This window comes from Muntiacus reevesi, chromosome 4 (assembly GCF_963930625.1).
Source record: "Muntiacus reevesi chromosome 4, mMunRee1.1, whole genome shotgun sequence".
Lineage (NCBI taxonomy): Eukaryota > Metazoa > Chordata > Mammalia > Artiodactyla > Cervidae > Muntiacus > Muntiacus reevesi.
Window position 1 is genome coordinate 833,262 of NC_089252.1, and position 26,768 is coordinate 860,029.

General features: G+C 48.4%; 1 protein-coding gene across 1 annotated transcript in view; it reads left to right on the plus strand.

Annotated features, from left to right (window-relative positions):
- Nucleotides 1-1,095: 1,095 nt before the first annotated feature.
- PARD6G (par-6 family cell polarity regulator gamma) overlaps nt 1,096-26,768 on the plus strand; it is a 73,333-nt gene continuing 47,660 nt past the window's right edge. The window contains exon 1 of the mRNA XM_065935104.1: nt 1,096-1,392. Coding sequence (XP_065791176.1) covers nt 1,321-1,392 — 72 coding nt within the window. The 5' untranslated portion in view covers nt 1,096-1,320. The remainder of the gene's footprint in view (nt 1,393-26,768) is intronic.

A 26,768-nucleotide genomic window follows, 5' to 3' on the forward strand; every position in this document is an offset into this window, starting at 1 on the left:
TACGAAAAAGTGATATAATCTACTAAATTGGATTGTAAATTTCTGTAGCACGCTTCACAGCAGTCTTGAAGCACCTACTTGTCCTGTGTTCTTGGATTCATCAGAGGTTCCTCAAGAGCGAGGATTTCGGTTTCCACAGCCCCGCTTCCAGAGCGCTCTAGATAGGAAGCACCCATGACATTGCTCACAACTGACGACGTCTTTCTTCTAACAGTTTCTTGCTTCTACCAGCCCTGGCAGAAGTCTTCCTTCTCATCAGACAGGCCTATAGGTGCTTCTGACCCTTCCGAACCCTTTTCCTTTGGCCTGTGCTAGACTACGCCTTAGGATTTTGCCTCCTTGCAGAACCTCTGCCCAAACCATCTACCACCTGGCAGCTCTAACGGACAGGTGGACCCAAGGGGGTCAGGCCTCCATGAGTCCGGTATCACCCAAGACAACGTCAAAAATCAGCCAAAACAGACCCCTTTCCTGGACGACAGGAGGATGCTAACAAAATCTTGGCGGAAGCGAGCAAGGGAGAAAAAGTGTGGGCGCCGAGGTGGGAATGGGGCGTCCCGGGCGGATCAACCGGGCTTCCCTCCCCGGCTCTTGATTTTGCGGACGGGAGTGAGCACCCACCGGGGAGAGGCGTCCTCGGGGGCGGGCCCGTGGGCGGGGCTCGGGGAGGGGACTGGCGGCGACTTCTCCGGGGGCGGGCCGACGAGCCCTGGGTGGGGCGTGTGGTGAGTCCTTGGGACGGGGGGCGGGTCCTCTAGACTCGGAGGGTGGGTCCTCAGGGCAGGAGGCTGGGCCTTGAGGCTCGCGGGGCTGGTCCCCGGGATGCGAGCCGGGTTTTCTCGGCGCCAGGCCGGTCCTCGGGGAACCGGATTGGCGGCTGGTCTACGGGGCGCCGAGCGGGACGTGGGCCCTTGGGGCTCGTGGGGCGGGTCCTCCGGGCTCCAGGCGGGTCCTCGGGGGACCGGTGCTCTGGGCCCGGGGCGGGGACTGGCGGCGGGTATTCTGGGCGCTGGGCAGGGATTGGTGGTGGATCCTCCGGGCTCGGGGCGGGACGTGGGTTCTAGGGTATCGGGGGGCGGGTCCTCGGGGCGGCGCGCGCCGCCGTACCCCGCTCCTCCCGCGCGCGGCCCCTGGAGTGCCCAAGGCGCGCGGCCAGCCCTGCTCGGGCCGCTGCACTCGAGCTGCCCCGCGGCCGAGCGAGCGCGGGCCGGGGCCGGGGCCGGGGCCGGGGCCGCGGCGGCGGGTGGCGCACCCAGGGTCCTTCTGCAGTCCCCATAGCGAAGAGCGAGGGCGAAGCCGAGGCTAAGCGGGGCCGGAACCATGAACCGGAGTTTCCACAAGTCTCAGACCCTGCGCTTCTACGACTGCAGCGCGGTGGAAGTCAAGAGCAAGGTGAGCCGGGGGCCGGCAGTCTGCGCACCCCCCCGCCCCACGAATGAATGGGCACCCCGAAGGGGACTGGGCGGCGCGAGAGGGGCCGGCGCCGGCCACAACTTCGGAGCGCGGCGCGCGTCCGTGAGATGCGCCGGGGTCCCGCAGTCCTTCCCGCCCCTGCGCGCGCACAAAGCCCGGCAGCCCGGTAAGGTTCGGCTCGAGCCTCGGCGCTCGGAGGGCCGCGCGGCCGCGGGACCCTTCGCGAGAGTGGCTCTTTTGTTCCACAAGCCGACGGCGATCCGGCGCACCGCGCGGTGGAGAGGCGATGTTTCCGGGGCGACCCGGGGACTGAACGGATTCAGGGCCCTGGAGGGGCCTTGGGGGCCCGGGCCGGGGGAGGGCCCTGGCTGCGCCGCCTCCTACACAGCGGAGGAGCCTCGGAACCGGCGAGGGGGAGACAGGCAGCGGATCCTCGATCCCCGGACCGGACCCCCGGTCCCCAGAACGGCCCTGCGTACCAGCCCCTCAGCCTCCCGACGCGCCCAGGCCCAGATTCCCCGGGCGCGCCGGACCGGCGGCCCCTCCCGCTGCCCGCGCCCCGGCCCAAGCGTGCCCAAACTTGCGAGTGGCTGTGCGCGTTTGGATAATTGGCTGATAGGATCTGGCGCTTCTGCCCGTTGCGGGGGCGGCACCTTGGCGGCAGAAGCTTTTGTCTGCTAGGGTCTCAGGGGTGGACCTTGCCGCAGAGGAAGAGCAGCAGTTGTTCAGGGTCCTGGAGGGGGGCCCTCGGGCTTACTGCTGCCTGAGATGCGGCTTTCGCCCTTTCTCTGCGCTCCCCAGCCTGGCTTGGTCAGGCAAGGAGGAGAACCCGAGTGGTGGCAGAGGGGCCAGACCCGAGTGTGGGCTCTGACCTCCACCTCTGTGCACACTTGGTCGCCGGCGTGTGTGCTGTCTGGTTAGTCTCTGGGAAGACTAACCCGGTGGCCTCTGTCTGGGCTGCCCGTACCGATCAAGGTGGGGTCCTTTGGCGTAGGATTTCCAGGGCTTCCTCCGAGGATGGGGGTTCTCTGCAGGAACCCCACAGAATGAGTTGTGGGATTTCATCACATATTGTTGGGCAGTCTATTTATGAAGCCTCATATCTAATTACCTCCAATGCTAATTCTGTGACCCTGGCCCAGCACTCATCTCTTTTTAGCCCCAGAACGCCCCACACCCCCAAATCAAAAGTGACTGCTGTGAGTTGTGTGGGGGGAGGAACCGACAAGCCTGAGTGGGAGCACCAAATAACTGACGTTTCTTCAACTCAGTGGGAATGTCTTCTTAGAACTCATTGTCCCTTGACAGTAGCCACTGAGCACCCATGGTGTTTCGCTTTAACTATTTGTTTTGAGATCATCCTAGATTAACAGGCAGTTGTGAGAAGAACACAGAGACTTCCCCACAGGTACCATCTTGTATCACAGTGTCACATCCAGGACCTGCAATGTTTTCAGGTCACAGTTTGTCACGCATGCATTCCTGAGGCCCAGCAGTCTCCAGGAAGACCACTTCCATCGTGAGGGGACCTCCTGGCGGCCTTTCACCCTTGCAAGGTCGCTGTTTGGTTGTAAGTGATGAACAGCACAGGCTGTTCACGAATCTCACTGGCCGAATTCCCTGGGCTCCGCAGCCATGGTGGCCGGCATCTGCCTGATCAGATGCAACTCTGGAGGGCTAGCCCTGGAGGAAATACCCTCACCAGCCTCTATCCTATAGTCCTGCACTCTGGACACTGTGGACCCCTGAGGCCTGTAGAGTATGAGTCTGCCTTTGCGTCTCCTGGCAACTGGAAGCCATGGGTGTTCTGGTGGCCCAGTGGGTTACCTCAGGCTGCCCTCCTCCTTGACCCCCAGTGAAGAAGGAGGGCTGCCCCATGGCCTGAGCCTGGGTTCAAGTTCAGATGCAGTAACTGCTCCGCCAGGGGTGAGTGGCAGAGGGGGGAAGTTTTGGTTGAACTTGGGGACAGTCCTGGAGGGCCACACCAGGCTGGGCCCTGCTGGGCTGGCTGGCTATACACACACCACCACCGCCCCAGACCCTTTAGGATAAGGTGGCTTGTCTTACTGTTTGTCCAGTGGGGCCACATGGCTCCCCGTTCTGTACCACTCTCTCACCCACTCACAGGGTCCATCTCTGCAGGGAGCCTTATTCCAGCTGCACTTGTCAAAATATGGGAGGCAAACCATTATGACAGTGAAGTCTTTATCCAATCTAAATGGTTCACCGTAACACCTGGGTTTGCATATGGAGAAAATACTGCCAAAATCCAGCCAGTTCTACCACCAACCTTGTGAGCTTTCAGGCAAGTCATTTAACTTTTCTGAGCCTTAGTTATTTCATCTGTACAATGGTCATTGAACCTATTCTGGTAGCCCGACAAGATCAAATGAGGCAATGAATGGGAAAGCACCTCTAAACTGCAGAGCACCCACAGTTGTAAGAGCTAGGCACTGCAGATCAGGACTCTGTGGCATTTTAGGATATCGGGTCTGAAAATTGTCTCTGATCCTCTCAGAATTGTTGGTGTTAGTCCTCTGACACAGCTGGTCAATTCCCAAAGCCTTGAGACAGAGAAACTGTCTGGACCTGGTGGCTCTGCCCCATCAGGTAGCCACTAACTCTACCCAGCATTTCTGTCAAATACTTGGGATTTGTCTTTTCCTCTCCCAGCCAGCTGCATGCACTTCTGACTCCCCAGTTCTGGAAACGGGGCTGCCATTTCACATTCAGTCTGACTTTTTCCTCTCTTCCCAGAAGACCTGCAGTGGGAAGGGGCTATGCAGATGTCTGGGGAGAATGTCTCAGGCCAAAGGGAACAGTCTTGGCCCTTCAGAGGGATAGTAGGAAGTCCAGTGCTGGGGAGGAGTCTACAGGGGCCAAGTAGTTGGAGTTGACTGGCTGTGTGAGGGGAAGACAGAAGGCCGCACAGGGCCATTGTGAACTCTGTAGTGGCTTTCACTGTATGACTGTCTCTTCAGCCCCACCAGTATCTGCATACACCTGAAAAGTCTAAAGGAACGCAGCTTCCCCATCTCCACAGTGCACTCTACACTGCGCCCCCCCACCCCCTGCCTTAAGTGAGGTCCATGGTGTCTCAGCTTCCTTAGCAGGCAGGTCTCTTCCATCTTCTCTTTGGCCTCTGGGGCCCTGGTTATGTGGCTTCCTGCACCTGAAGTGTTTTCTCAAAGAATAGGCGTTATCCTGACATTCCTCCTGCCAAGCCATCTGACGTCTTTGCAGGCCAAGCATTCTCCATCCCGCACCCCTTCCCCATGTTTCTCTCGTTTTGTGGCCTTGGTACTGATGACGGGGGCCCAGGGCTATGTGACACACCCGTGGCCTCTGGTGTCCATTGTGTGGGGGGAGAATAACACCACTAAAGGTTTTAATCCAGTTTTGGCTGTTTGGTTTAGATACTGAAAAGTGAAAGTCGCTCAGTCGACTCTTTGAGACCCATGGACTATACAGTCCATGGAATTCTCCAGGCCAGAATACTGGAGTGGGTAGCCTTTCCCTTCTCCAGGGGATCTTCCCAACCCAGGGATTGAACCCAGATCTCCTGCATTGCAAGCAGATTCTTTACCAGCTGAACCACAAGGGAAGCCCAAGAATACTGGAGTGGGTAGCCTATCCCTTTTCCAGCATATCTTCCCAACCCAGGAATTGTACTGGAGTCTCCTGCATTGCAGGGAGATTCTTTAACCAACCAAACTATCAGGGAAGCCCAACTGCTGGAGGCTTTTCTGGATTCTAAACAAATACACTATCATTGTAGAAAATGTAGACACCACAACAGGCACAAAGCGGAGGTAATTCTCACATTCCAAGTGTGGTCGCATGTCCTTCTGACCCTTTATGTGCATCTGTACATGCAGATGTCCTCGTTTGACAGAATCAGGGTCATGTTTTATAGGTATATTTTTCTGTAGCCTTCAACTTTCCACTTTCAAGTTAACAGTGAAGTGTTTTGTTTTATGTCATTAATATTTTCAGAAGACATATTTTTGAAATGACTACATAGTATTCCATCTTATATGTGAACAATAATTAACCTAACCAATATCCTATTTGTGTTATCTTCCATTTTTTTAGAGTAAACAATGTTGTGAATAACAACTTTGCATTTGAATGTTTGTATAAACAGTACATATAGAATATATATCATATAAAGTATATAAAGCTTCTCAGGGATTGAAGAAGGAAATGGCAACCCACTCCAGTACTCTTGCCTGGAAAATCCCACGGACAGAGGAGTCTGGTGGGTTACAGTCCATGGGGTCACAAAGAGTTGGACGTGACTGAGCACACTGAGTTTATAAAGATATTGAATCTCTTACTTCACTGCAGGACTTTTATTGTTTCTTTAAGATAGATTCTTAGAAATGAAATTACTATGTGAAAAATATGCAAATTTTTAAGACTTTGAATACATATTGCTGAATTTTCTTCCAAAAAGTCTCTTCTATAAACGTATACACCCTGCTTCATGTCTATCCCCTCCCTCCCTCCCTCTGGTATAGCTTCCAGTACTGGGTATTTTCTTATTCTTTCCAAATTAGATAAGTGAAACACTACCCCACTGTTTTAATTTGTAGTCTTGGGTTATTGGTGAACAGAAAATTCTTATGTGTGTTAGATATCTCTGTGTCTATTTTTAGCTGCCATATTCTTTCCTGCATTCTTTTGTCAGTGATCTTATTCTTCATTGAGTTATGGACCTGCTCATCCGTGGGAGATTTTCCAGTCAGTGCAGATGCTGCTAGGTGTCAGTGTACCCAGTGGTCCCAGACCTTGTCTCTGCCTGGCCATGCCTTTCCATCTGGGGGCTGGAGTGGGGGCCATTCCCTCCCCACTCGATGGCTGGGCACTTGCCTCCTGTGGGCCAGTTGAGAACCGCCTGACATGGTTTGACTCACCTCTGTGTGTGACTACACCCTTTTAAGATTCTGGTTTTGTTGTATCGTGCATGTCTGTGTTTGAACAGGTTTGGTGACTTGATTTGGGAAGTTGAGTCCAGAGGAGACTGTCATCAGAGACCCAGGTGGGGAGTGTCATCTGGTGGGCATGGATGGTGGTGCTGCCCACACCCTGTGAGCAGCAGAAAGCCCCTGTGGACCTTCCTGGGGGCACCCAGTTAGCAGAGGTTCCAGCCCTTTCCTGGGACTTGTGACATTTCAAATAGAGGGGTCTTCCAATTTTAGGGCAGGGAAGGCATGTCAAGGATTTGGAGATGCAACCATTCAAGTTGCTTTGAGGAGTCAGAAGGTTAGGGTCAGGGTTGGGGTTAGGGCTGCTGTTTGTGAATCAGCAGAAAGAGTGGCATCTTGCCCCTTTCCCACAGAGGGGCCTCCTGGACTTTTAGAGGCAAGCAAGGAGGGAGCCCAGAGTGACATCAGAGCAACACTGAAACAGACCTCGGGGGCCAGGGAGCTGCAGCACGGTTAGAGTCCAGTGGGCTGCTTACCTGCTTACTGCTCCCCACCTCCTCTCGCAGCTTTCTCCTACTGTGATCCTGAGGAGCAACAAGAGGTGCTGTACACCTTCCAAGCCCCAGTACATACCCTGCAACCCTCCCCTGAGGCGCCCCTGAACACAGGGTCCAGGTTGGACACTGCCCTCTGTGAACAGATTGCCTCCAGAAGTATTTCTTTATATATATATATATAGGCTTCCTAGTTGGCACTAGTGGTAAAGAACCACCTGCCAGTGCCTGATACATCAGAGACATGGGTTCGATCCCTGGGCTGGGAAGATCTTCTGATGGAGGGCATGGCAACACACCCCAGTATTCGTGCCTGGAGAATCCCATAGACAGAGAAGCCTGGCAGGCTATATAGTCCATAGGGTTGCAAAGAGTTGGACATGGCTGTTTTGTTTAGATACTGTTTATATATATAAACATATGTTTTTAAATTTTCCTGCACCAGGTGTTAGCTGCACTGTGAAAGATCTTTTAGTTGTAACATGTGGGATCTAGTTCCCTAATCAAGGATTGAACCCGGGCCCCCTCCATTGGAAGCATGGAGTCTTAGCCACTGGACCATGAGAGAAGTCCCAGAAGCATTAAAATAAGTTTAACCACATATATATATATATATATATATATATATATATATGTACATATATATATATATATTCATAAATACATTTTAGTTGCAAATAATAATTCATTACCCTCCATCACAACCTTGCCAGATAGGTTCTGTTATCACCCCCATTATACACTGAAAAGTCCGGGGGGTTCCACTCAGCTGGCCCAGGTCAGAGAACTCAGGCAGTTCGGCTCCAGACTCCAGTCTCTCCCATGCACTGTCTGTGGCCCTAGTGAAAGAGAATTCCTGCCCCGCCTCCTCTGACAAGCCCTCAAGTCCAGTCCAGATACTGACACAGGTATTCCTACGTAGAATGAGACAGACCCCTCGGGCTCTCTGGATCCAGAGTTTGAAAGGGTTTGGACTAGTGCTCTGAGGAAGGAAGTTCTATTTTGCTTCCATCCCTGCAACAGGTTTTAGCTGTGTGACCTCAAGGGAAGTACACTCTTCAGTAGATATTCTTAAAAGTCTACCATCCATTCGTGTATTCATTTACTGAGCACCTACTGTGTGCGAGCCGTGGGGTTCATGCTGGGATACAAAGATAACCAAGGTAGCCACTATTTCCAGCTTAAAAGTGAATGGCCCAACGAAGGTCCAGCCGTGTGTGGGCAGACTGGAGTGGGTGGGCATGGGCGTCCTTTATCCTGATGCCCAAAGTGTCGCCAGAGCCACAGGGTCGCAGCTGGAGGCTGAGGTCTCCGGTCCGCCTGCCGCCCGCCTACACAGCAGGAGCAGTCGTGGTGCTCAGACCTCCAGGAGCTGCTCTCAGCTTCTTTGGAACCAGTGGCAGCGGTGCCTGCATGGGACACCTGGAGCTGAGGCAGAGCGCCCTCTCCCCTCCTTGCTTCCAGGAGCAGCTGGGCTCTGGTCTCCAGTTTTCCTCACCCGGGGACTCTAGTTCTCTCCCAGCCCTGCGTTTCTCAGTAGTATGCTCCAAGGAAAGATTCAGCATCTAAAGTGACCAGCAGGGCTTTGCATGCAGTAAGTGCCCAGTAAATGTCACTTGAGTTAAATTCAGATGAGGAGCAATGGGTTTTCCAGGTAGCTACTAGTGCAGGAGATAATGAAGAACAGGGAACTCTGGTGTGCTGCAGCCCATGGGGTCTCAAAGAGTTGGATACGACTTAGAGACTGAACAGCAATGGCTAATTCAGCAGTGGTCTTTTACGGTACATTAGAAAGGAACTGCTTTTTTTTTTTTTTTTTAATTTTATTTTATTAGTTGGAGGCTAATTACTTTTTCAGTGGGTTTTGTCATACATTGACATGAATCAGCCATAGAGTTACACGTATTCCCCATCCCGATCCCCCCTCCCACCTCCCTCTCTACCCGACTCCTCTGGGTCCTCCAAGTGCACCAGGCCCGAGCACTCATCTCATGCATCTCACCTGGGCTAGTGATCTGTTTCACCATAGATAATATACATGCTGTTCTTTTGAAACATCTCACCCTCACCTTCTCCCACAGAGTTCAAAAGTCTGTTCTGTACTTCTGTGTCTCTTTTTCTGGAACTGCTTTTTGAAGAAGGTGACCAAAGCGAGATTCACTAACTGACTTAGCCCCAGGGCATCTCTGAGAGGGCTCAGGGGCCTTGTCCCCTCCCCACTAGTGCCATGGAGGGAAGGAAAAGCGGTACAAGATGAGCTAAACAAAAAAGAGGAACTTTGGAAGTCCAAAGGAAGCTGATTTAAAAGTCCACGTTGGGGGCTTCCTTGGTGACTCAGGCAGAAAAGAATTTGCCTGCCAATGCAGGAGACACAAGTTCGATCCCTGGTCCAGGGAGATCCCAAGGCCAGAGAAACTAAGCCCATGTGCCACAACTACCGAGCCTGCGCTCTAGAGCCTGGGAGCCGCAACCAGAGAAGCCCCTGCAGTGAGCAGCCCGTGCCCCACAACTAGAGTAGCCCCTGCTCACCACAAATAGAGAGCTCACGCAGAAATGAAGACCCAGCACAGCCAATTAAATAAATAAAAAAAAAATTTTTTAAGTCCATGTTGATAGTGTTGCCTAATTTCCTTAGTTCTAGACTCTAGGCTGACAGCTTCAGGGGTTCAGGGCACCTCCTCAGAGCCAGCCCCACACATCTCCCTGCGCGGTGCTCACACCCCTTCCCTGGAGACAGCACTGGCCTCCCCTGGCTCCTCCAGAGCCGCCAGGCTGCCCTGTTACCCACAGGATGGGGTGGGGCAGGACTGGGCACTCACTGTTACAGCCAGGGCATCAGTGACCTTTGAAACCTCCTCTCCCCATCCCCTTGTTCAGTGCTCCTCTGGTTCCTGGGCTCTGGGAGGTGTGTCCCACACCCCACCATCCAGCTCTCTGACTTCCAAAGGCTGTGCTCCTCTGGGGCTCTCTGAAGATGCTTGTTGGCAGAGAAGACAAGGGAATGATTCCTTTCACCATCCCCAGCCAGAGCATCTACTCTATATTTTGGGGAAAGTGTGTAGCATTTTACTTGAGGAAAGTAAAAAAAAAAAAAAAAAAAAAGTGTTGCTGCTTAAAGAGTTTGAAAACCACCTGGACCCTTCTGCACTGCCCATCCCTGTTAATTCTTCATTTGTCGGCCTCCCCAGGTCCACAGGCCGCCCTTCTGCACCTGATCCTCTCCTGCATTTCAGTTCAGTTCATTCAGTTGCTCAGTTGTGTCTGACTCTTTGCAACCCCATGGACTGCAGCACGCCAGACCTCCCTGTCCATCGCCAACTCCCAGAGTTTACCTGAACTCATGTCCATTGAGTCGGTGATGCCATCCAACCATCTCGTCCTGTCATCCCCTTCTCCTCCTGCCTTCAATCTTTCCCAGCATCAGGGTCTTTTCAAATGAGTCAGCTCTTCACATCAGGTGGCCAAAGTATTGGAGTTTCAGCTTCAACATCAGTCCTTCCAATGAACACCCAGGACTGATCTCCTTTAAGATAGACTGGTTGGATCTCCTTGCAGTCCAAGGAACTCTCAAGAGTCTTCTCCAACACCACAGTTCAAAAGCATCAATTCTTTGGCGCTCAGCTTTCTTTATAGTCCAACTCTCACATCCATACAAGACTACTGGAAAAACCATAGCCTTGACTAGATGGACCTTTGTTGGCAAAGTAATGTTTCTGCTTTTTAATATGCTGTCTAGGTTGGTTGTAACTTTCCTTCCAAGGAGTAAGCCTCTTTTAATTTCATGGCTGCAGTCACCATCTGCAGTGATTTGGAGCCCAAAGAAATAAAGTCAGCCACTGTTTCCACTGTTTCTCCATCTATTTGCCATAGAATTTTGCCAAGAGAACACACAGGTCATATCAAATATCCTCTTTCAACAACACAAGAGAAGACTCTACACATGGACATCACCAGATGGTCAACACCAAAATCAGATTGATTATATTCTTTGCAGCCGAAGATGGAGAAGCCCTATACAGTCAGCAAAAACAAGACTGGGAGCTGACTGTGGCTCAGATCATGAACTCCTTATTGCCAAATTCAGACTTAAATTGAAGAAAGTAGGGAAAACCACTAGACCATTCAGGTATGACCTAAATCAAATTCCTTATGATTATACAGTGGAAGTGAGAAATAGATTTAAGGGACTAGATCTGATAGAATGCCTGATGAACTATGGACGGAGGTTTGTGACATTGTACAGGAGACAGGGATTAAGACCATCACCAAGAAAAAGATCCTCTCCTGCACTTGCCCAGAAAGCTCTGCTGTGCCTCGAGGCTGAAACTGCTGCCTTTCAGGGACCTGCTCACATGTGAAACTGGAGTCATTCCTGTGTGGAGTTCAGTGTGCATGGCAGTGTGTGTGTGTGTGTGTGTGTGTGTGTGTGTGTGTCCATTCCTGTGTGGAGTTCAGTGTGCATGGCAGTGTGTGTGTGTGTGTGTGTGTGTGTCCTGTCCAACTCTTTGCAACCCTATGGGCTGTAGCTCACTCACCAGGCTCCTCTGTCCATCAAACCCTGGCCTTCTACATTGCAGATGTATTTTTTACCATCTGAGCCACCAGGGAAGCTATGCATGACAGTAAAACACACTAATCTCAGGTGTGCAACCTGATGAAATTTTACGTTTGCACACCTGGTGAACACTGTGCACATCACAGTAAGTGTGCAACATTCTAGTGTTTGAGAAGGTCCCTCCATGTCAGCAGCCACCCCCAGTGTAACCACCATCAGGGCTCTGTCACCAGTGAGCGTGCTCAGGCTCAATGTCACAGTGCACTCTGTGTCCAGAGGGTGACCCATGTGTGTGCATCCAGAGATCAGTTTTTTTTTTTAAAGGATTCAGAGTATTCCTTATGCATCTGTCTGTATGGATGGAGATTCAGGGGCCCAAAACCTCCTGTGAGCTCCTCTTCAACACATTTGTGGATTCCACTAGTGGTTCTCGATGCTGCTGTGAGCTAGCTGGGCATAGTCCCCGTCAGCCTCCTCCCAGCCTAGTGTGCTGCCCCAGAGCCCTGTAGAGACCCCAGCCCTGGACTTGAGTGGACTGGGGTGGAGCAGCTGCTGTCGGAGGTTTGAGGGTTCAGGAGTTCCTGAAGGCCTCAAACCACAGCTTATTAATTACTTGTCGTTTAATAAATCAAAACAAATCAGGGATTTGTTTACAGAATTGAAAGGCTTTCCTAGCCCTTCCTTTAATTCTGCACTTTGACTCACAGCTTTCATGTTGTCCTGTGCATTCTGTCACCCTCTGCAGCCTTCCTCGGGGCCAGGTGTCATGCGAGGGGCTGAGACACCAGGTGAGCAGGGACGAGCCTGGTGCTGCTCAGTGGGTCCAGGGCAGCACGGGCCTTTTGAAAGTTGTCTGAGTTTCACGTATGGAATGAAGACCCCACAGCAGCCTTGATGGTGGTGGGCTGTGGGGCCACACGTTTCAGGTGGCCTTCACTTGGGGTTTGCCTATGTCATCCTGCAGCTTCCCACTCGCACACCTGAGGGTGTTGGTGTGTCACATCCTTTGCCTTTGGGAATTTGTTTGCTCCTCCTAAAAGTCCTGCCTAGTGATCGGGTATGTTTATTTTCCGCTTCGTCACACCAGTGTGTCTGTCAAAAGCTGGACTGTATGTCCATTGGTCTGCAGAGTGTATCTCCCTGTGCCTTTGCTTCTGAGACAGGACACAGGGGACTGATCCGCAGGCCCAGAAAGCCCCCTCAGACAGCCTGTCCTGGGAGGCGTGCTGTTGTGCATGGGCCCTGGGTAGGGGCCATGGAAGAGAACCACGCTGGCTGCTAAGGCTGTCGTCTTTACACGGTCGGCTGTGCTAGAGGAACTGGGAGACTAAAGCACTGTTCACATCCTGTTTTCCGTGGCTTGGGGGCTAAGCCACTGGCTCCCCGCCCACACGTCGTGACCTTGCTTCCCTCGCCAGTCTGAAATAATACCCGGGTGTTGCTATGGGACAAAACAAATGCTCTGCCTGTAGCGTGGCCCCTCTCGTGGAGGAGGAGCCCCTGGCTCTGGCAGCAGCTGCAGGGATGAGCAGGGCCCCCAGCCTTCACAGGAGCTCTCTCCTTTTGCCTGGAAGGTGAAGCCGAGGCTCCAGGGGTCGGGATGCTCTTGTGAGAAATGGTGTGTTGAGGCAGCTGTGCTCCACCCTCAGGAGAGGAGCTGCCCTGGAGCAGCTTTGTTCACCTGGAGCTGGAGTCACTGCACTCTCCCACCCCAGACTGGGAACAGTTTCCCAGGAATGTGACCCACTGCTCGCCAGTGGAGAGCTGAGGGTCCAGGAGGGGCTGGAGAGGGAGGGAGAACGACACGCAAGCATCCACACCAGGTGGATGTTGTCTGTCTTCTCACAATGCCTCTGCTCTGCCCACCCAGCCACAGCCATTCATCGGAGGAGGGACAGCACTGGCCCTGGAGAGTAAGCCAACGTGCACTGTTGAGGTTGCCCTGTGGTTCTTCCTGGAGGGAATTCTGGGGGACCACAGTCTCTGGGCTCCCTCCCTGCCCCAGGAGCTCGGTCCAGCCTGGTAGGAGCAGTTGCCACCCGGTCACATCACCTGAGTCCTTCTCTTGGCTCATGGTTATAACGTCCTTTCTTAGAGCATCAGCTCTGTGCCAGCCGTTCTACTGGGCACTCAGCTCAAGTGCTTCCATGATGCTCATGACACCATACCTGTGGGCTGCAGACAGGAAGATCTGGGGTCTGGACCAGGCTGCTAACTCGCCTCAAACAAGGCTCCAACAACCTTCCATTGCTCTGCCATCCTGCTTCTTACCTAGTTCTCGTTATCCCCTGATTCCACCTCGTGGAAAACGGACACAACCTACCTGGTCCGGGCTGATCTGCAGCCACAGCATGTATCGCTCTTCCTCCCTCCCCAGCCCCTCCAGGACACCGGCTCAGGGCTGCACTGCCTCTTGAGTATCCCTCCCACATCCTGGGAATCCCCTTCTCCGAGGCCTCCCCATGCGCTTTGGCCTGTGTGCAGTCTGCTGCGGGCAGAAGGGGTGCTGTAGGCAGAGCCCCCCCTCTGGGGCTGTGCTCAGAGTATCAGCGATGACCGAGCAGAGGCCCCTTGGGCTGCAAGGGGGGGTGGGCAGCATCTGCTCAGCTCAGCTCTGAGTCCCCATCCAGAGATTGGGGTTAAGGTCATGCTCCTGAGCACCACTTTTCTCTCACAGAGTAATAAAAAAAGTGGTTTCCTTGTGAAAAAAAAAAAAAAAAAAAAACTTGAAAAACAACTGCCAGTGATGGAAGGGACAGGGCCTAAAAAAGTCATGACTCGTATTCAGAAATTAGGAAGGTGGCTTAATCGAAGAGGGGCGTGCTTCTGTCGGGGCACGCTTCCTGCTCTGTCTTTTATAAGCCACATGGGCAGAGGTCTCCCTGTGGGTGCTTGCAAGTCTGGGGTTCGCGAAGGGCTCAGGCAGCCCTGGGTGCCTGTGGAGCCTCACGTGCCCTGTGCGCCTTCTCCATGTGCACTTGGCCAAAAAGAGCAAAAGCTCTGGGACAGGGTGACTGAGTGCAAGCTGCTGTTCGATGGACTCTCACTCGGAACAGGACACGGATTTGATTCAGGACTCACACAGCCCTTTGGGGAATATACTGTGTCCTTCTTTTACAAAGCAGGAAATATGCTTGGAGAAGTTTAAATGATCCAGAGTCACCAGCCAGTTCAAGGTGAGTCAGAAGTTTGAACCTAGGTCTCCATCCGGGGCCTTGCCTCTTGCTACCTCTGCCTTCTGTCCGCTGAGGCACCACTGACCCAGGCAGCGTCCCCCTCAGCCCATCCCTTCCCTGGACACTGCCTCTTTTCCAGGCGCTTTTCCTGAGCTCAGGTCCAGATGTGACCTTGCTTCCCTACTCAGGCTGGGGCTCCAGGAATGCCTGAGTGCATTTCTGTTCCGGGAAAGTGCTATGAAGGAGAGACAGATGAGCAGCCTGGCACTGACCTGTACACTCTGGCCCAGGTGGACCCTCCAGCCCACCAGCTCCACCTCAAGAGCAGGGTCTCCCTGCACCTTTACCTCAACTTCTAGAGCAGCTGGTTCTGGTCTGTGCTCTTCTGCCCACCATGTGTGTTAAATCACTTCAGCTGTATCCAATTCTTTGCAATTCTGTAGAATGTAACCCACCATGCTCCTCTGTCCATGGAATTCTCCAGGCAGGAATACTGGAGTGGGTTGCCATGCCCTCCTCAAGGGGATCTTGAGTAACATTGAGTTATTTTTCTTATTGGTAAGTTTGTAAGAGAATACCAGGTATTAATTTAATACTGAATATTTCCCAGTTCAAGTGAACCTGAAATTCATTTAACTTCTTTTGTATTTAGAATTGTTTGATTTGTAAGTACCTACTTTACTTCAAGCCAATTAAATAGAGCTCATTTACAAATTAACCATAGTAATATTATCCAAAGACATATACTGAGACATACATATATCCAGACAGACACGAGAGACTTAGCTTCATTTTCTAAACTTAGTCGTGAATCAGATATCACAATGTAAAATTCACGACTTTATAAATAACAGTTGGAATAAATAAAAATTTTAAAGGCTTCTTCTGCCCCCCATGCCCCCCTTTGTCCATGCTGTCAGCTGGTCTGGGTGTTGTCCCTTCCCACATGGGGCGTCCCTGTTCCCTGCAATTCTCACACCCACCATTGGTGCTCGTTAGATCTTGTCTAGATCCTCTCCTGTATTAGCCTCAGTTCCTTTCTTTGCTAGTAACCTTGTGCTTGTGCACAGTTGTTGAACCTTCTGGGTCTCAGCTTCCTGGTCTGTAAAGTAGGAACAGCGACACCTCTGGGGTGCTGTGAGGAGAGCTTGGCCCTGACCACACCTTCTCTCCCACCATGGAAATCCCTGCCATGTCGGGACCACAGCCGTGTCCCGAGATCTCTCTGCTCCCTTCTCGGCCCTGCCCCACTCCTACATTCAGCAGTCCTGGATCCACAGGTGCAGATCACACTTGTGACTGTGTGGAGCACACGCAGGGCTCACACAGCCCCCGGCTGCTTGGCAGCCTCACACAGGAGCCGCTGCTTGTCTGAGCAGTTCTGCAGGTGCTGACGGCTACGCCATCACTGCTCTGGATGGAGGTGGGTGGACGGGGCACAGCAAGGGGCCAGGCTTGGCTGTCCGCTCCACCCCATCTGACTCACAGCTCTGTGGCCTGATTTTAAACTGTCCCAACGTGTCCGCCCCGAGGTCACCTCCTGGCAGGTCCCACGCTCTGACAGATGCCTCGTGAGGGTGGCAGCCTGTGCTGCCTGATCGTCCCATAAATGGCCTTCTCTCCGTGGTTTTCTACACGGCATGCGTGTGTGCGCATGCTCCTTGGCCCTGTCCTGAAGTGTCCCTGACGTGTTCGTGCTCCTTCACAGTTGGATGTGTTGTGTTGATTGTGACTCCAGGAACCACCCCGATGAAGAGCAAGCAGGACGTGAGGCATCACAGCCCACGGGGCTGCCCTGAGGCCTCTGGCGCTCAGTGAGGTCCTGCCCCCCTGGTCCTGGGCCATGGTGTGGGGTGCACTCTGGCCCTCTCTTCATCTGATTACTCCTTTCCTCATACACTCATTTTAAACCAGAGCCTACGTCTGTCATACAGCGTCTTTGTGTACTTTTCTCAGTTTGTCCTTACACATTTGCACATGCGATTACTGTTCAACATCTCAACATTGGGCTCTCAAATAAACCATCAGCCTCGTGAAGACACTCAACACTAGCCCAGGGCCATACTGGGCATTCAGTGCAATCTTAATGAATGAATGAATGGGTACTAAAAACTAGCCCATAACAGTAACTAGCAAGATGCTTACTGGGGTGTTCATGACACAACTCTTTAGACTTTCGTGTGCACCTGAGTCCCTGGGGATCTGACGATTCTGAGTCCCTAGGCCTGGGCCTATGGTCATGCATCTCCAGCAGGTTCCAGGTGTTGCTGGCGTTGCTGGTTCAAGGAACACACCTTAAGCAGGAGCTGGAATGTGGCGCAGGCAGGAGTCCAGGCCTGGGGCTGGGCCTTGCTCCTTTGTTCTGTGTTCAGCTCAAGTACAATATTTTTTTATCTGACTGGGTCACATTGTAAACTTACCCTTGGGTTGTGTTTTCTCTCCATATTGTAAAGGCTTCCTTGAGTCCTTCAACCCTTTTTAATACAGCACTTCTGTTGGCTTCATCCTGGGAGCATGCTTCATGTTTGATGAGCTTTTACAGTTTCCACTTTTCACCTTTGTGCATATTTCGATGATGATTTTCCATCAGAATATACCTGTGCTTCTGATGTTCTGTGATTGCTTTTGCCTGAGAGACCTGGGGTGGAGCCTTGGTATGGATGGGGCTTCGGGGCGGGGCCGCGGTGGGCGGGGCCTCGTGTGGGGGCGGGGCCTCTGCTGCAGGGTCCGGAGTGCTGGGCTGGGTTTCTATCTGCAGTGAGGAGCTTGGAAAGATGAGTAATGTGTGGCCTTCCTTTTAACTCCGCGTTGTAAGACAGATTTTTAATTACAAGGGGTCGTTGGTCTGTGAAAGAACACAGTAGCTCCCTCGATGCCCTGAGTATGTTCCCGATAAACACAGCACTTCACAACATGAGAACAAGCTGAGGAATCCTGGGTGCTTCAGCCCCAGGCCCCTGCCAGGGAGCAGTCGGTGGGTATTGGAATGTCTAGGATCCTCCTTGGTCCATCAAGACTGGGGCAGTTTCAGGATCACTGGAAGAGTCTAGCCCTGAATGATTTTCCAAGGAAAGTACTGCTATCATAGTAACAAGATGTCCCTGTGGGCACTTATAAGACAGGAGCCAGACTTGGCTTATAAGACTTGACCTTTCTCGTGTTCAGGAGCACCTGCAAGTTCAAAACACCTACCTACCTCATAGGACTGTAAGCATCCAGCAAAAGAATGTTTTTCAAGTATAACAGATAAGTGAAAAAAATCAGAGTAGACCAGTGTGGACAGCGTGCTGCTTGTCAGAGAAGAGGGAAAGTGGATACAGGCCACAGATACTGCTCTCACGTGCACGAGATGCCTTTTGAAGGAACAGAGGACTGAAATCATTGGTTCCTGTGGAGATGTTCACTGAATACCTTTTGAATTTTGAGCTGTGTGGTTCTATTCCATTCACACCATAAAGAAAAATATACCAGGCTCTGTGATCCTAATTTTTCTTTTAAAAGAAAAAAAAAAAAGCATGTTGGAGAAAGTTGAGGAGTGTCCTCTCCCCCATGCAGAGCTCTCAGTCACTGGGCCTGCCCAGGTGGGGCTGGGACGGCTGCAGGACAGTGAGCCCTGGGCGCCCAGGGCTCCTCAGTGTCACAGCAGACACTGGACCTTGATTTCCTTCCTTCTTTTCTGCCCATCATGAATCTTACTGTGTTCTCCAGAGTAACTGTGTTCACCAGCACATGTAATCAGCTCTGTGGACTGCCTCCAAGGTGAAGATTACCATGAGCTGTACGCAGGAGGGAAAAGAATGTTGTTGTGTTTTTTTAAGAATATTTTAAGGAAATGATGAAGGAGGATAGAAATTCAGAGTTGCAGACATTTGTCCTTAAAGTTCAGTTCCCCCTTTTTATGAAAACCAACCCGAAAGGGGAGGTGAGCTGGGGGTTGGGGGTCGTTGAGTCAGATGTGGTGGCAGAGAGTGACCAGAAACATCTCTGGATATCAGTCACCGGTATCGGGGATCGAGAAGGAGGCAGCTTGAAAGCTACAAGAATGTGGTGTGCTGCCTGCCCCCAAAGAGCTCTCAGAGCCACAGCCCCGTGTGCACCGTCACCTCTCACACTTCTGCCCAGGGATGCAAACAGTGGCCCTGGGGCCACCACACAGGGTCAGGTGTAGGAGCCCTCCCCAGACAGAAAGACAACAGCATGAAGGCCCAAGGTGAGAGGACAATACCATTTATAATTTTCCTTCCCCTCCTTTGATGTTAGATCAGCAGGAGGGCGCTTTACTCAGACTAGGTTTCTTTGGGAATGGTGTTCTGGTAGTAAGCCAGAAGTGCATCTTAATCATCAAAAACATGCTAGAGTTTTTAAGTGAATGTAGCTAAGTGACTTCAAGATGAAACCTGGGGACCATGATTTCAGCTGTAAAAAGAAGGAGCTTTTTGGTTGGTTTGAAGTGGCAGTAGCTTAGTGCTGCAGATGGAACATAGGACCAGAGTCAGGAGATGGGGTCTGTTTCCAACCTGGAATCCAGCAGCTCAATGGCTCTGGGCAGATCTCTCTCCAAGCCCCTCATCATAGGAGTTCGGAATTGCACTTCTAGGGGGAACTTATGGTTTAGTTGTGGGCATGAAGACAGCCAGTAAGACTTGCAGTGCACACCAAATGAGCCTGGCATGTGCTGAACTAAATATGTTTCCATACAAAAGGGATTTGTTTAAACACATGGGTAACTGTAGAGAGAACTCCTCAGGTCTCAAGAAAAAGAAAATTTTACATTATTAACCTGGAAAGTAAGAGATAATTATGGTAGTGGTAATGAATGAACCATAGAGTGACATGACTTTGGATGATGAAAATACATTTGTATTGTCAGAGACTTGTGGCTCCAAAAGCATCATTCATAAAAAGTTTTAGCTTCTACATTGGACAAGAGGGCCTGAGGGCCTTTTGCAGTTTGGGGTCAGGGTGGAGATGGGCATGTGAAGGAGGCAAGTCCTACCCTGTTCAGAGTGCCTGCCCTCTGTCTTCCCTGCCAGTTCAACACTGTTGGACCAACTCAAACTGGAAAAGCTTGCCCTTCCAGCTTGGATGAAGTCTCACATCCTGTTCTCCTCTGCAAGGGCCAGCAGTAATGGGAGTGGGGGCTTCCCTGAGTTCTTAATACGTCTCCATCATCTAAACTGTGTGCTGATGGGGGATGCCTGGACCCTTAGTCTCTTAGGGTTTTCCATCTGCCTGGAGCAAAAGCAGGGCCTCCATGAGCACCAACCAGTCTACCACAACCTTCTGGAGTTTCCATATTTCTCAACACAAACTTCCAAAAAGCCTTCAATTGGCTGTTAAAAATAATTATTCTTAGGCTTCCCTATTGGCTCAGTGGTAAAGAATCTGCCTGTCAATGCAGGAGTTGTGGGTTCCATCCCTAGTCCAGGAAGATCCCACATGCTGCAGAGCAACTAAGCCCATGCCCCACAACTACTGAAGCCCAAGAGACCAAGAGCCCATACTCCCTAACACGAGAAGCCACCACAGTGAGAAGCCCATGCACCACAACTAGAGAGTAGCCTCTGCTCGCTGCAACTAGAGAAAAACCCAAACAGCAACGAAGACCCAGCACAGCCAAAAATAAATAAATAATTTTTAAAAATTATTCTTTGAAGTGAAAGGTAAAAAAGCCCTATAAACTACAATTCATATGAAATAAAATTCATACCTTTGAAGTATAAATTCAGTAAGGTCTAGTATTTTCAGAGTTGTGCAGTCATTACCATTATTTAATTTTAGAACATTTTCTTCACCCTAAAAAGAAACCCTATACCCATTAGCAGCCATTCTCAGTTCCTTACTACTTCTAGTCCCTAGAAACTACTGCTCTACTCTCTTCATGGATTTGCCTATTCTGTGTATCTCATATAAATAGGATCATACAGCATATGATGTGATTGATGTGTCTCATGTCTTTCATTAAACATAATGTTTTCAAGGTTCAAATCTGTCATACTTAATTCCTTGTCATGGATAAATAATATTCAGGAATAAGAGTATGTATGACTTTTGGTTTAGCCATTCAACTACTCAGTTGGAGTAGTTTTCACTCTTTGGCTATTCTGAATAATGCTGTTACGTACGAGTTTTTGTGTGGACCTATGTGTTTCTTTTCTTGGGTACATACCTCGGGGTGAAATTTCTGGTCTATATGGCAATTCTTTGTTCAACATTTTTAGGAACTGCCAAACTGATCACCAAAATAGAGACATATTTTATATTCCTACAAAAAATGTATGAGAGAGTTCAGATTCCTCCACATTCTTACCAACACATTGTCATTTCTCTTTTTTTCCACATCAGATGGCACATAGGATCTTACTTCCCTGACCAGGGATCAAACCCATGCCCCCCTGCAGTGGAAGCATGACATCTTAACCACTGGACAGCCTGGGAAGGCCCTGTCCCCTATCTCTTTGATCATAGTCATGCCAGTGAATGACATGGTGGCTTATTACAGTTTTGATTTGTATTTTCCTAATGACTAATGATGTTGAGCATCTTTTCATGTGTTTATTGGCCATGTGTATATCTTCTTTGGATAAATGTCTATCAAGTCCTTTGCCCATTTTTAGTAAGGTTGTTTGTCCTCATTGAGTTTTAAGGGTTCTTTATATATTTTTGGTGCAAGTCCATTATATATATAATTTGAGAATTTCCTCCTATTCTGTAGATTATCTTTTCACTTTCCTGATGCACAGAAGTTTTCAATTCTAATGAAGGCCAATTTATCTAATTTTTTTCTTTTGTTTCTTATGCTTAGTATCATATTGAAGAAATTACTGCCTAACCAAAGTAATGAATTTAATCCTATGTATTCTTCTAAGAGGTTTATAATTTTAGTTCTCACATTTATGTCTAGGATCCAATTTTAGTTTATTTGTATATAATATGAAGTAGGAGTCCAACTTCATTGCTTTACCTGTCAGTATCAAATTCCCATAGCACCACTTGTTGAAAAGATTATTCTATGCCACCATAGAATAGAATTGTCTTAGAATTCTTCTCAAAATCAGTTGATCACAAATGTAAGGGTTATTTTCCTGGACTCCCAATTTTATTCTATTGATTATATGCCTACTTTTATGCCAGCAGTACACTGTAAGTTTTGAAATTTAGAAGCGTGAATCCCTGCTGTTCTTCTCTTTCAAGAATCTTATGGGTTTTTCTGGGTCCCTTGCATTTCCATATAAATTTTAGGGACAGCTTGCCAATTATTGTAAAAAGGCAGCTACAATTTTGATAGGGCTTGAAATGAATCTGTATTGAATTTGGGGATTATTGCCATCTTAACAGTATTAACAGTCTTCCAGTTCATAAACATTGAATCTTTTTTCCCCTTCCTTCCTTCCTTCTTCCCCTCATTCCTTTCATGCCATAAGTAACCATCTGATTCCTGAAGATGTTTGCCAATAACTTTGAGAAAAATACTTGGCAAAATGGGAACTCATCAGAGAATTATAGGTAATATATTAGAAATGAAGAACAAGATGGCTACTATTCCAAAAAGTCTTACTTTATGAATTAAAGACTGTTTATTTTGTCCTTTTTACATGTCTATATCTGTGCTCACACTATTCAGGTCTTCTTTAATTTTTCAACAATACTCTGTACACTATAGTTTTCAGTGTATGAATCTTTCACTTCTTTTGTTACATTTATTCCTAAATATTTTAATCTTTTCTGATGCTATTATAAGTGAAATTTTCTTAATTTCATTTTCAGTTGCTCATTGCTAGTGTACAGTAATAAAATTTATATTCACATGTTGATACTGTATCCAGCAATCATACTGAACTCATCTATTAGGTCTAATAAGTAATTATTGCAGATTCCTTAGAGCTTTCTACATATAAGAATGTATCATTTGGGGATAGACATATTTTTAATTCTTCCTTTTCAATCCAGATGTCTTTTATTTTCTTCCCTAGGTGCCCTGGGTAGAACCTGTAGCACAGTGTTAAACAGCAGTTGTGAAAGTGGATATTCTTTACTTGTTCCACATCTCTGGGTGAAAATCTCTCGTTAACCATTAAGCATGAGGTGTTGGGACCTTCCTCACGGCTCAGATAGTAAAGAATCTGCCTGTACTGCAGAAGACCCAGGTTTGATCCCCGGGTCTGGAAGATCCCCTGAAGAAGGGAATGACTACCCACTCCAGTATTCTTGCCTGGAGAATTTCATGGACAAAGGAGCCTGGTGGGCTACAGTCCATGGGTTACAAAGGGTCAGACACAACTGAGCAACTAACACACTTTCAGGGTTTATTTGGAAACAGCAAAAAACTGCAATTTGAGCATGCAATCTATGGCAAACCACAGGCATGTTCAGAGACCAAAGAAATAGAATCTGCTTTTATGGGGAAAATGGGGAAGTTGCAGTATATGTTCTAAGTGAAAGTTCATTGGAGGAAGGTAGAAGTTCAGACTGGGATGGCTTCTCATTGATTGAGCTATGATGTTTCTCATTGGCAGGACTTGCTGAACAAAGAGAAATTCTTCCTTTGGGATAGTAATGTAGTCACTTCCTGTTTGGGAGTAGAAGGTATGCTTCTTCCTGTGGGGTGTGCACATGAAGATCAGTGCGTGCAAATGATGGTGACTGGTAATGCATAAGAGTTCCCTCTGCAGGTCATTCCTGACACTAATTTTAGTTGAGGTCTCCTTTATTAATTTCCAGAGGTTCAGTTCAGTTCAGTCGCTCAGTCGTGTCAGATTCTTTGCATCCCCATGAACCGCAGCACGCCAGGCCTCCCTGTCCATCGCCAACTCCCAGAGTCCACCCAAACCCATGTCCATCGAGTCGGTGATGCCATCCAACCATCTTATCCTCTGTCGTTCCCTTCTCCTCCTGCTCTCAATCTTTCCCAGCATCAGGGTCTTTTCAAATGAGTCAGCTCTTCACATCAGGTGGCCAAAGTATTGGAGTTTCAGCTTCAACATCAGTCCTTCCAATGAACACCCAGGACTGATCTCCTTTAGGATGGACTGGTTGGATCTCCTTGCAGTCCAAGGGACTCTCAAGAGTCTTCTCCAACACCATAGTTCAAAAGCATCAATTCTTCGGCGCTCAACTTTCTTCACAGTCCAACTCTCACATCCATACATGACCCCTGGAAAAACCATAGCCTTGACCAGACGGACGTTTGTTGGCATAGTAATGTCTCTGCTTTTTAATATGCTGTCTAGGTTGGTCATAACTTTCCTTCCAAGAAGTAAGCGTCTTTTAATTTCATGGCTGCAATCATCATCTGCATTGATTTTGGAGCCCAGAAAAATAAAGTCAGCCACTGTTTCCACTGTTTCCCCATCTATTTCCCATGAGGTGATGGGACCAGATGCCATGATCTTAGTTTTCTGAATTCAACAAAGCTTTAAACCAACTTTTTCACTCTTCTCTTTCACTCTCATCAAGAGGCTCTTTAGTTCTTCTTCACTTTCTGCCATAATGGTGGTGTCATCTGCATATCTGAGGTTATTGATATTTCTCCTGGCAATCTTGATTCCAGCTTGTGCTTCCTCCAGCCCAGCGTTTCTCATGATGTACCCTGCATATAAGTTAAAGAAGCACAGTGACAATATACAGCCTTGATGTACTCCTTTCCCAATTTGGAACCAGTCTATTGTTCCACGTCCAGTTCTAACTGTTGCTTCCTGGCCTGCATATAGGTTTCTCAAGAGGCAGGTCAGGTGGTCTGGTATTCCCATCTCTTTCAGAATTTTCCAGTTTATTGTGATCCACACAGTCAAAGGCTTTGGCATAGTCAATAAAGCAGAAATAGATGATTTTCTGGAACTCTCTTGCTTTTTCGATGATCCAACAGATGTTGGCAATTTGATCTCTGGTTCCTCAGCCTTTTCTAAAACCAGCTTGAACATTTGGAAGTTCACAGTTCACGTATTGCTGAAGCCTGGCTTGGGGAATTTTGAGCAATACTTTACTAGCGTGTGAGATGAGTGTAATTGTGCGGTAGTTTGACCATTTGGCATTGCCTTTCTTTGGGGTTAAATGAAAACTGACCTTTTCCAGTCCTGTGGCCACTGCTGAATTTTCCAAATTTGTTGGCATATTGGGTGCAGCACTTTCATAGCATCATCTTTCAGGATTTGAAAGAGCTCAACTGGAATTCCATCACCTCCACTAGCTTTGTTAGTAGTGATGCTTCTTAAGGCCCACTTGACTTCACATTCCAGGACGTCTGGCTCTAGGTAAGTGATCACACCATCGTGATTATCTGAGTCATGAAGATCTTTTTTGTACTGTTCTTCTGTGTGTTCTTGCCACCTCTTCTTGATATCTTCTGCTTTTGTTAGGTCCATACCATTTCTGTCCTTTATTGAGCCCATCTTTGCATGAAATGTTCCCTTGGTATCTCTAATTTTCTTTACCTATGGATTTTCATAGAAGCCCTCTATCAGGGTGGAGAAGTCCCCTTATATTCCTAATTCATTAAGTATTTTAGATCATTAGAATGTGTTAGATTTTGTCAAATGTTGTCTCTGCATCTACTGAGATGATCATGTGGCTTTGTTCTTTATTACTATTATATACTATATGATGCTCAGGTGTTAAACTGATCTTGCATCCCTGTGATAAATCTCACTGGTCATAATGTATTGTTCTTTTTGTATAGTTCTTTACTGGACATGGCCTACTAGTAATTTGTTGAGAATCTTTGAGTCTATTCACAATGGATGTTTGTAATTTTCCTGTAATGTCTTTTTCTGGCTTTCACAGGGTAATACTTCAAAGAATAAGTTGGAAAATGTTCCTTCTTCCTCTTTTACATTTTAGAAGATTTGTGAAGAATTGGTGTTACTTATGTAAATGTTTACTAGAATTCACTAGTGAAGCCATATGAACATGGGCTTTTCTTTGTGGGTAGTTTCAAAATTACTAATTAAATATCTTGTAATAAGTTTAATCAAGTTGTCTATTTCTTGTTGAGTTAGTTTTGGTAATCTTTGTATTTCTAGGAATTTATCCTTTTCACCTTGGTTATCAAATTTGTTGACATACAGTTATTAGTAGCATTCCTTTGTCATACTTTTAAAAATAAAACTTTTAATTTTAGAACAACTCTAGATTTATAGAAAAATTGCAAAAATAGTACAGAGAATTTCCATATGTATACCATGTCAAGTTTCCTCTGTTATTACCATGTAATGTTAATAAAATCTAATGGTATGTGTGTTATAATAGATATGTAAATATTGATACATTTCAATGGACTGCATACTTTAATTTTCTTTAGTTCTTATCTAATATTCTTTTTAGCTTCATGTTTCAAAATCCTGTACAAGATACATTATATTTGTTGTGCTGTCTCCTTAGGTTCCTCTTAACCATGAGAATTATGCTCTGTTTTTTATTACCTCTATAAGTTGAATGTTGAATTTAATCCATATGTGGAACCCCTAATCCCCAGTTTGATGGCATTTGGGAGTTAATTAGGGTTACATTAGGGTCATGAGGGTGGGGACCTTGTGATGCAATTAATGGCCAGAGGAAATGACACAAGAGTGCTCCAACATGTGAGGACACACGGTATGAAGGCAGCCATCAGCAAATCAGGAAGAGAGCTCTCACCAGATACCAAATACCAAATACCAAACACCAGATACCAGATACCAGATACCAAATCTGCCAACACCTTGACCTTGGACTTTCCAGTCTCAAGAACTGTGAGGAAAAAAAACAACTGTTGTTTAAACTAGCCAGTCTATGGTATTTTGTTATAGCAGCTCAAGCAGGGACCCGAGCAGTTTTAAGGAGTGTTGGTCACTTCTTAAAAATCCGCTATCCTTTGTGGATTGTCCTTCAGTGAGATTTGCCTGTTGGGCTTCTCGTTACTGTGCAGAGAGTACTGGTTTGGGGAGGAAGACCACAGAGGTAAAGTGCCATTTTCATCACATCTTATCAAGAGTGCACACTGTCAACTCGGCCCATTACTATTGCTGTTGACCTTGATGACACGGCTGGGAATGTTTGTCCCATTTCTCCACTTATTCTTTCTCTCACTTTCCATACTGTATTTGGGATGAGCTCTGGGTTATGTTCTATCTCCTTGAAGGTGTGTATCTACATCAATTATTTG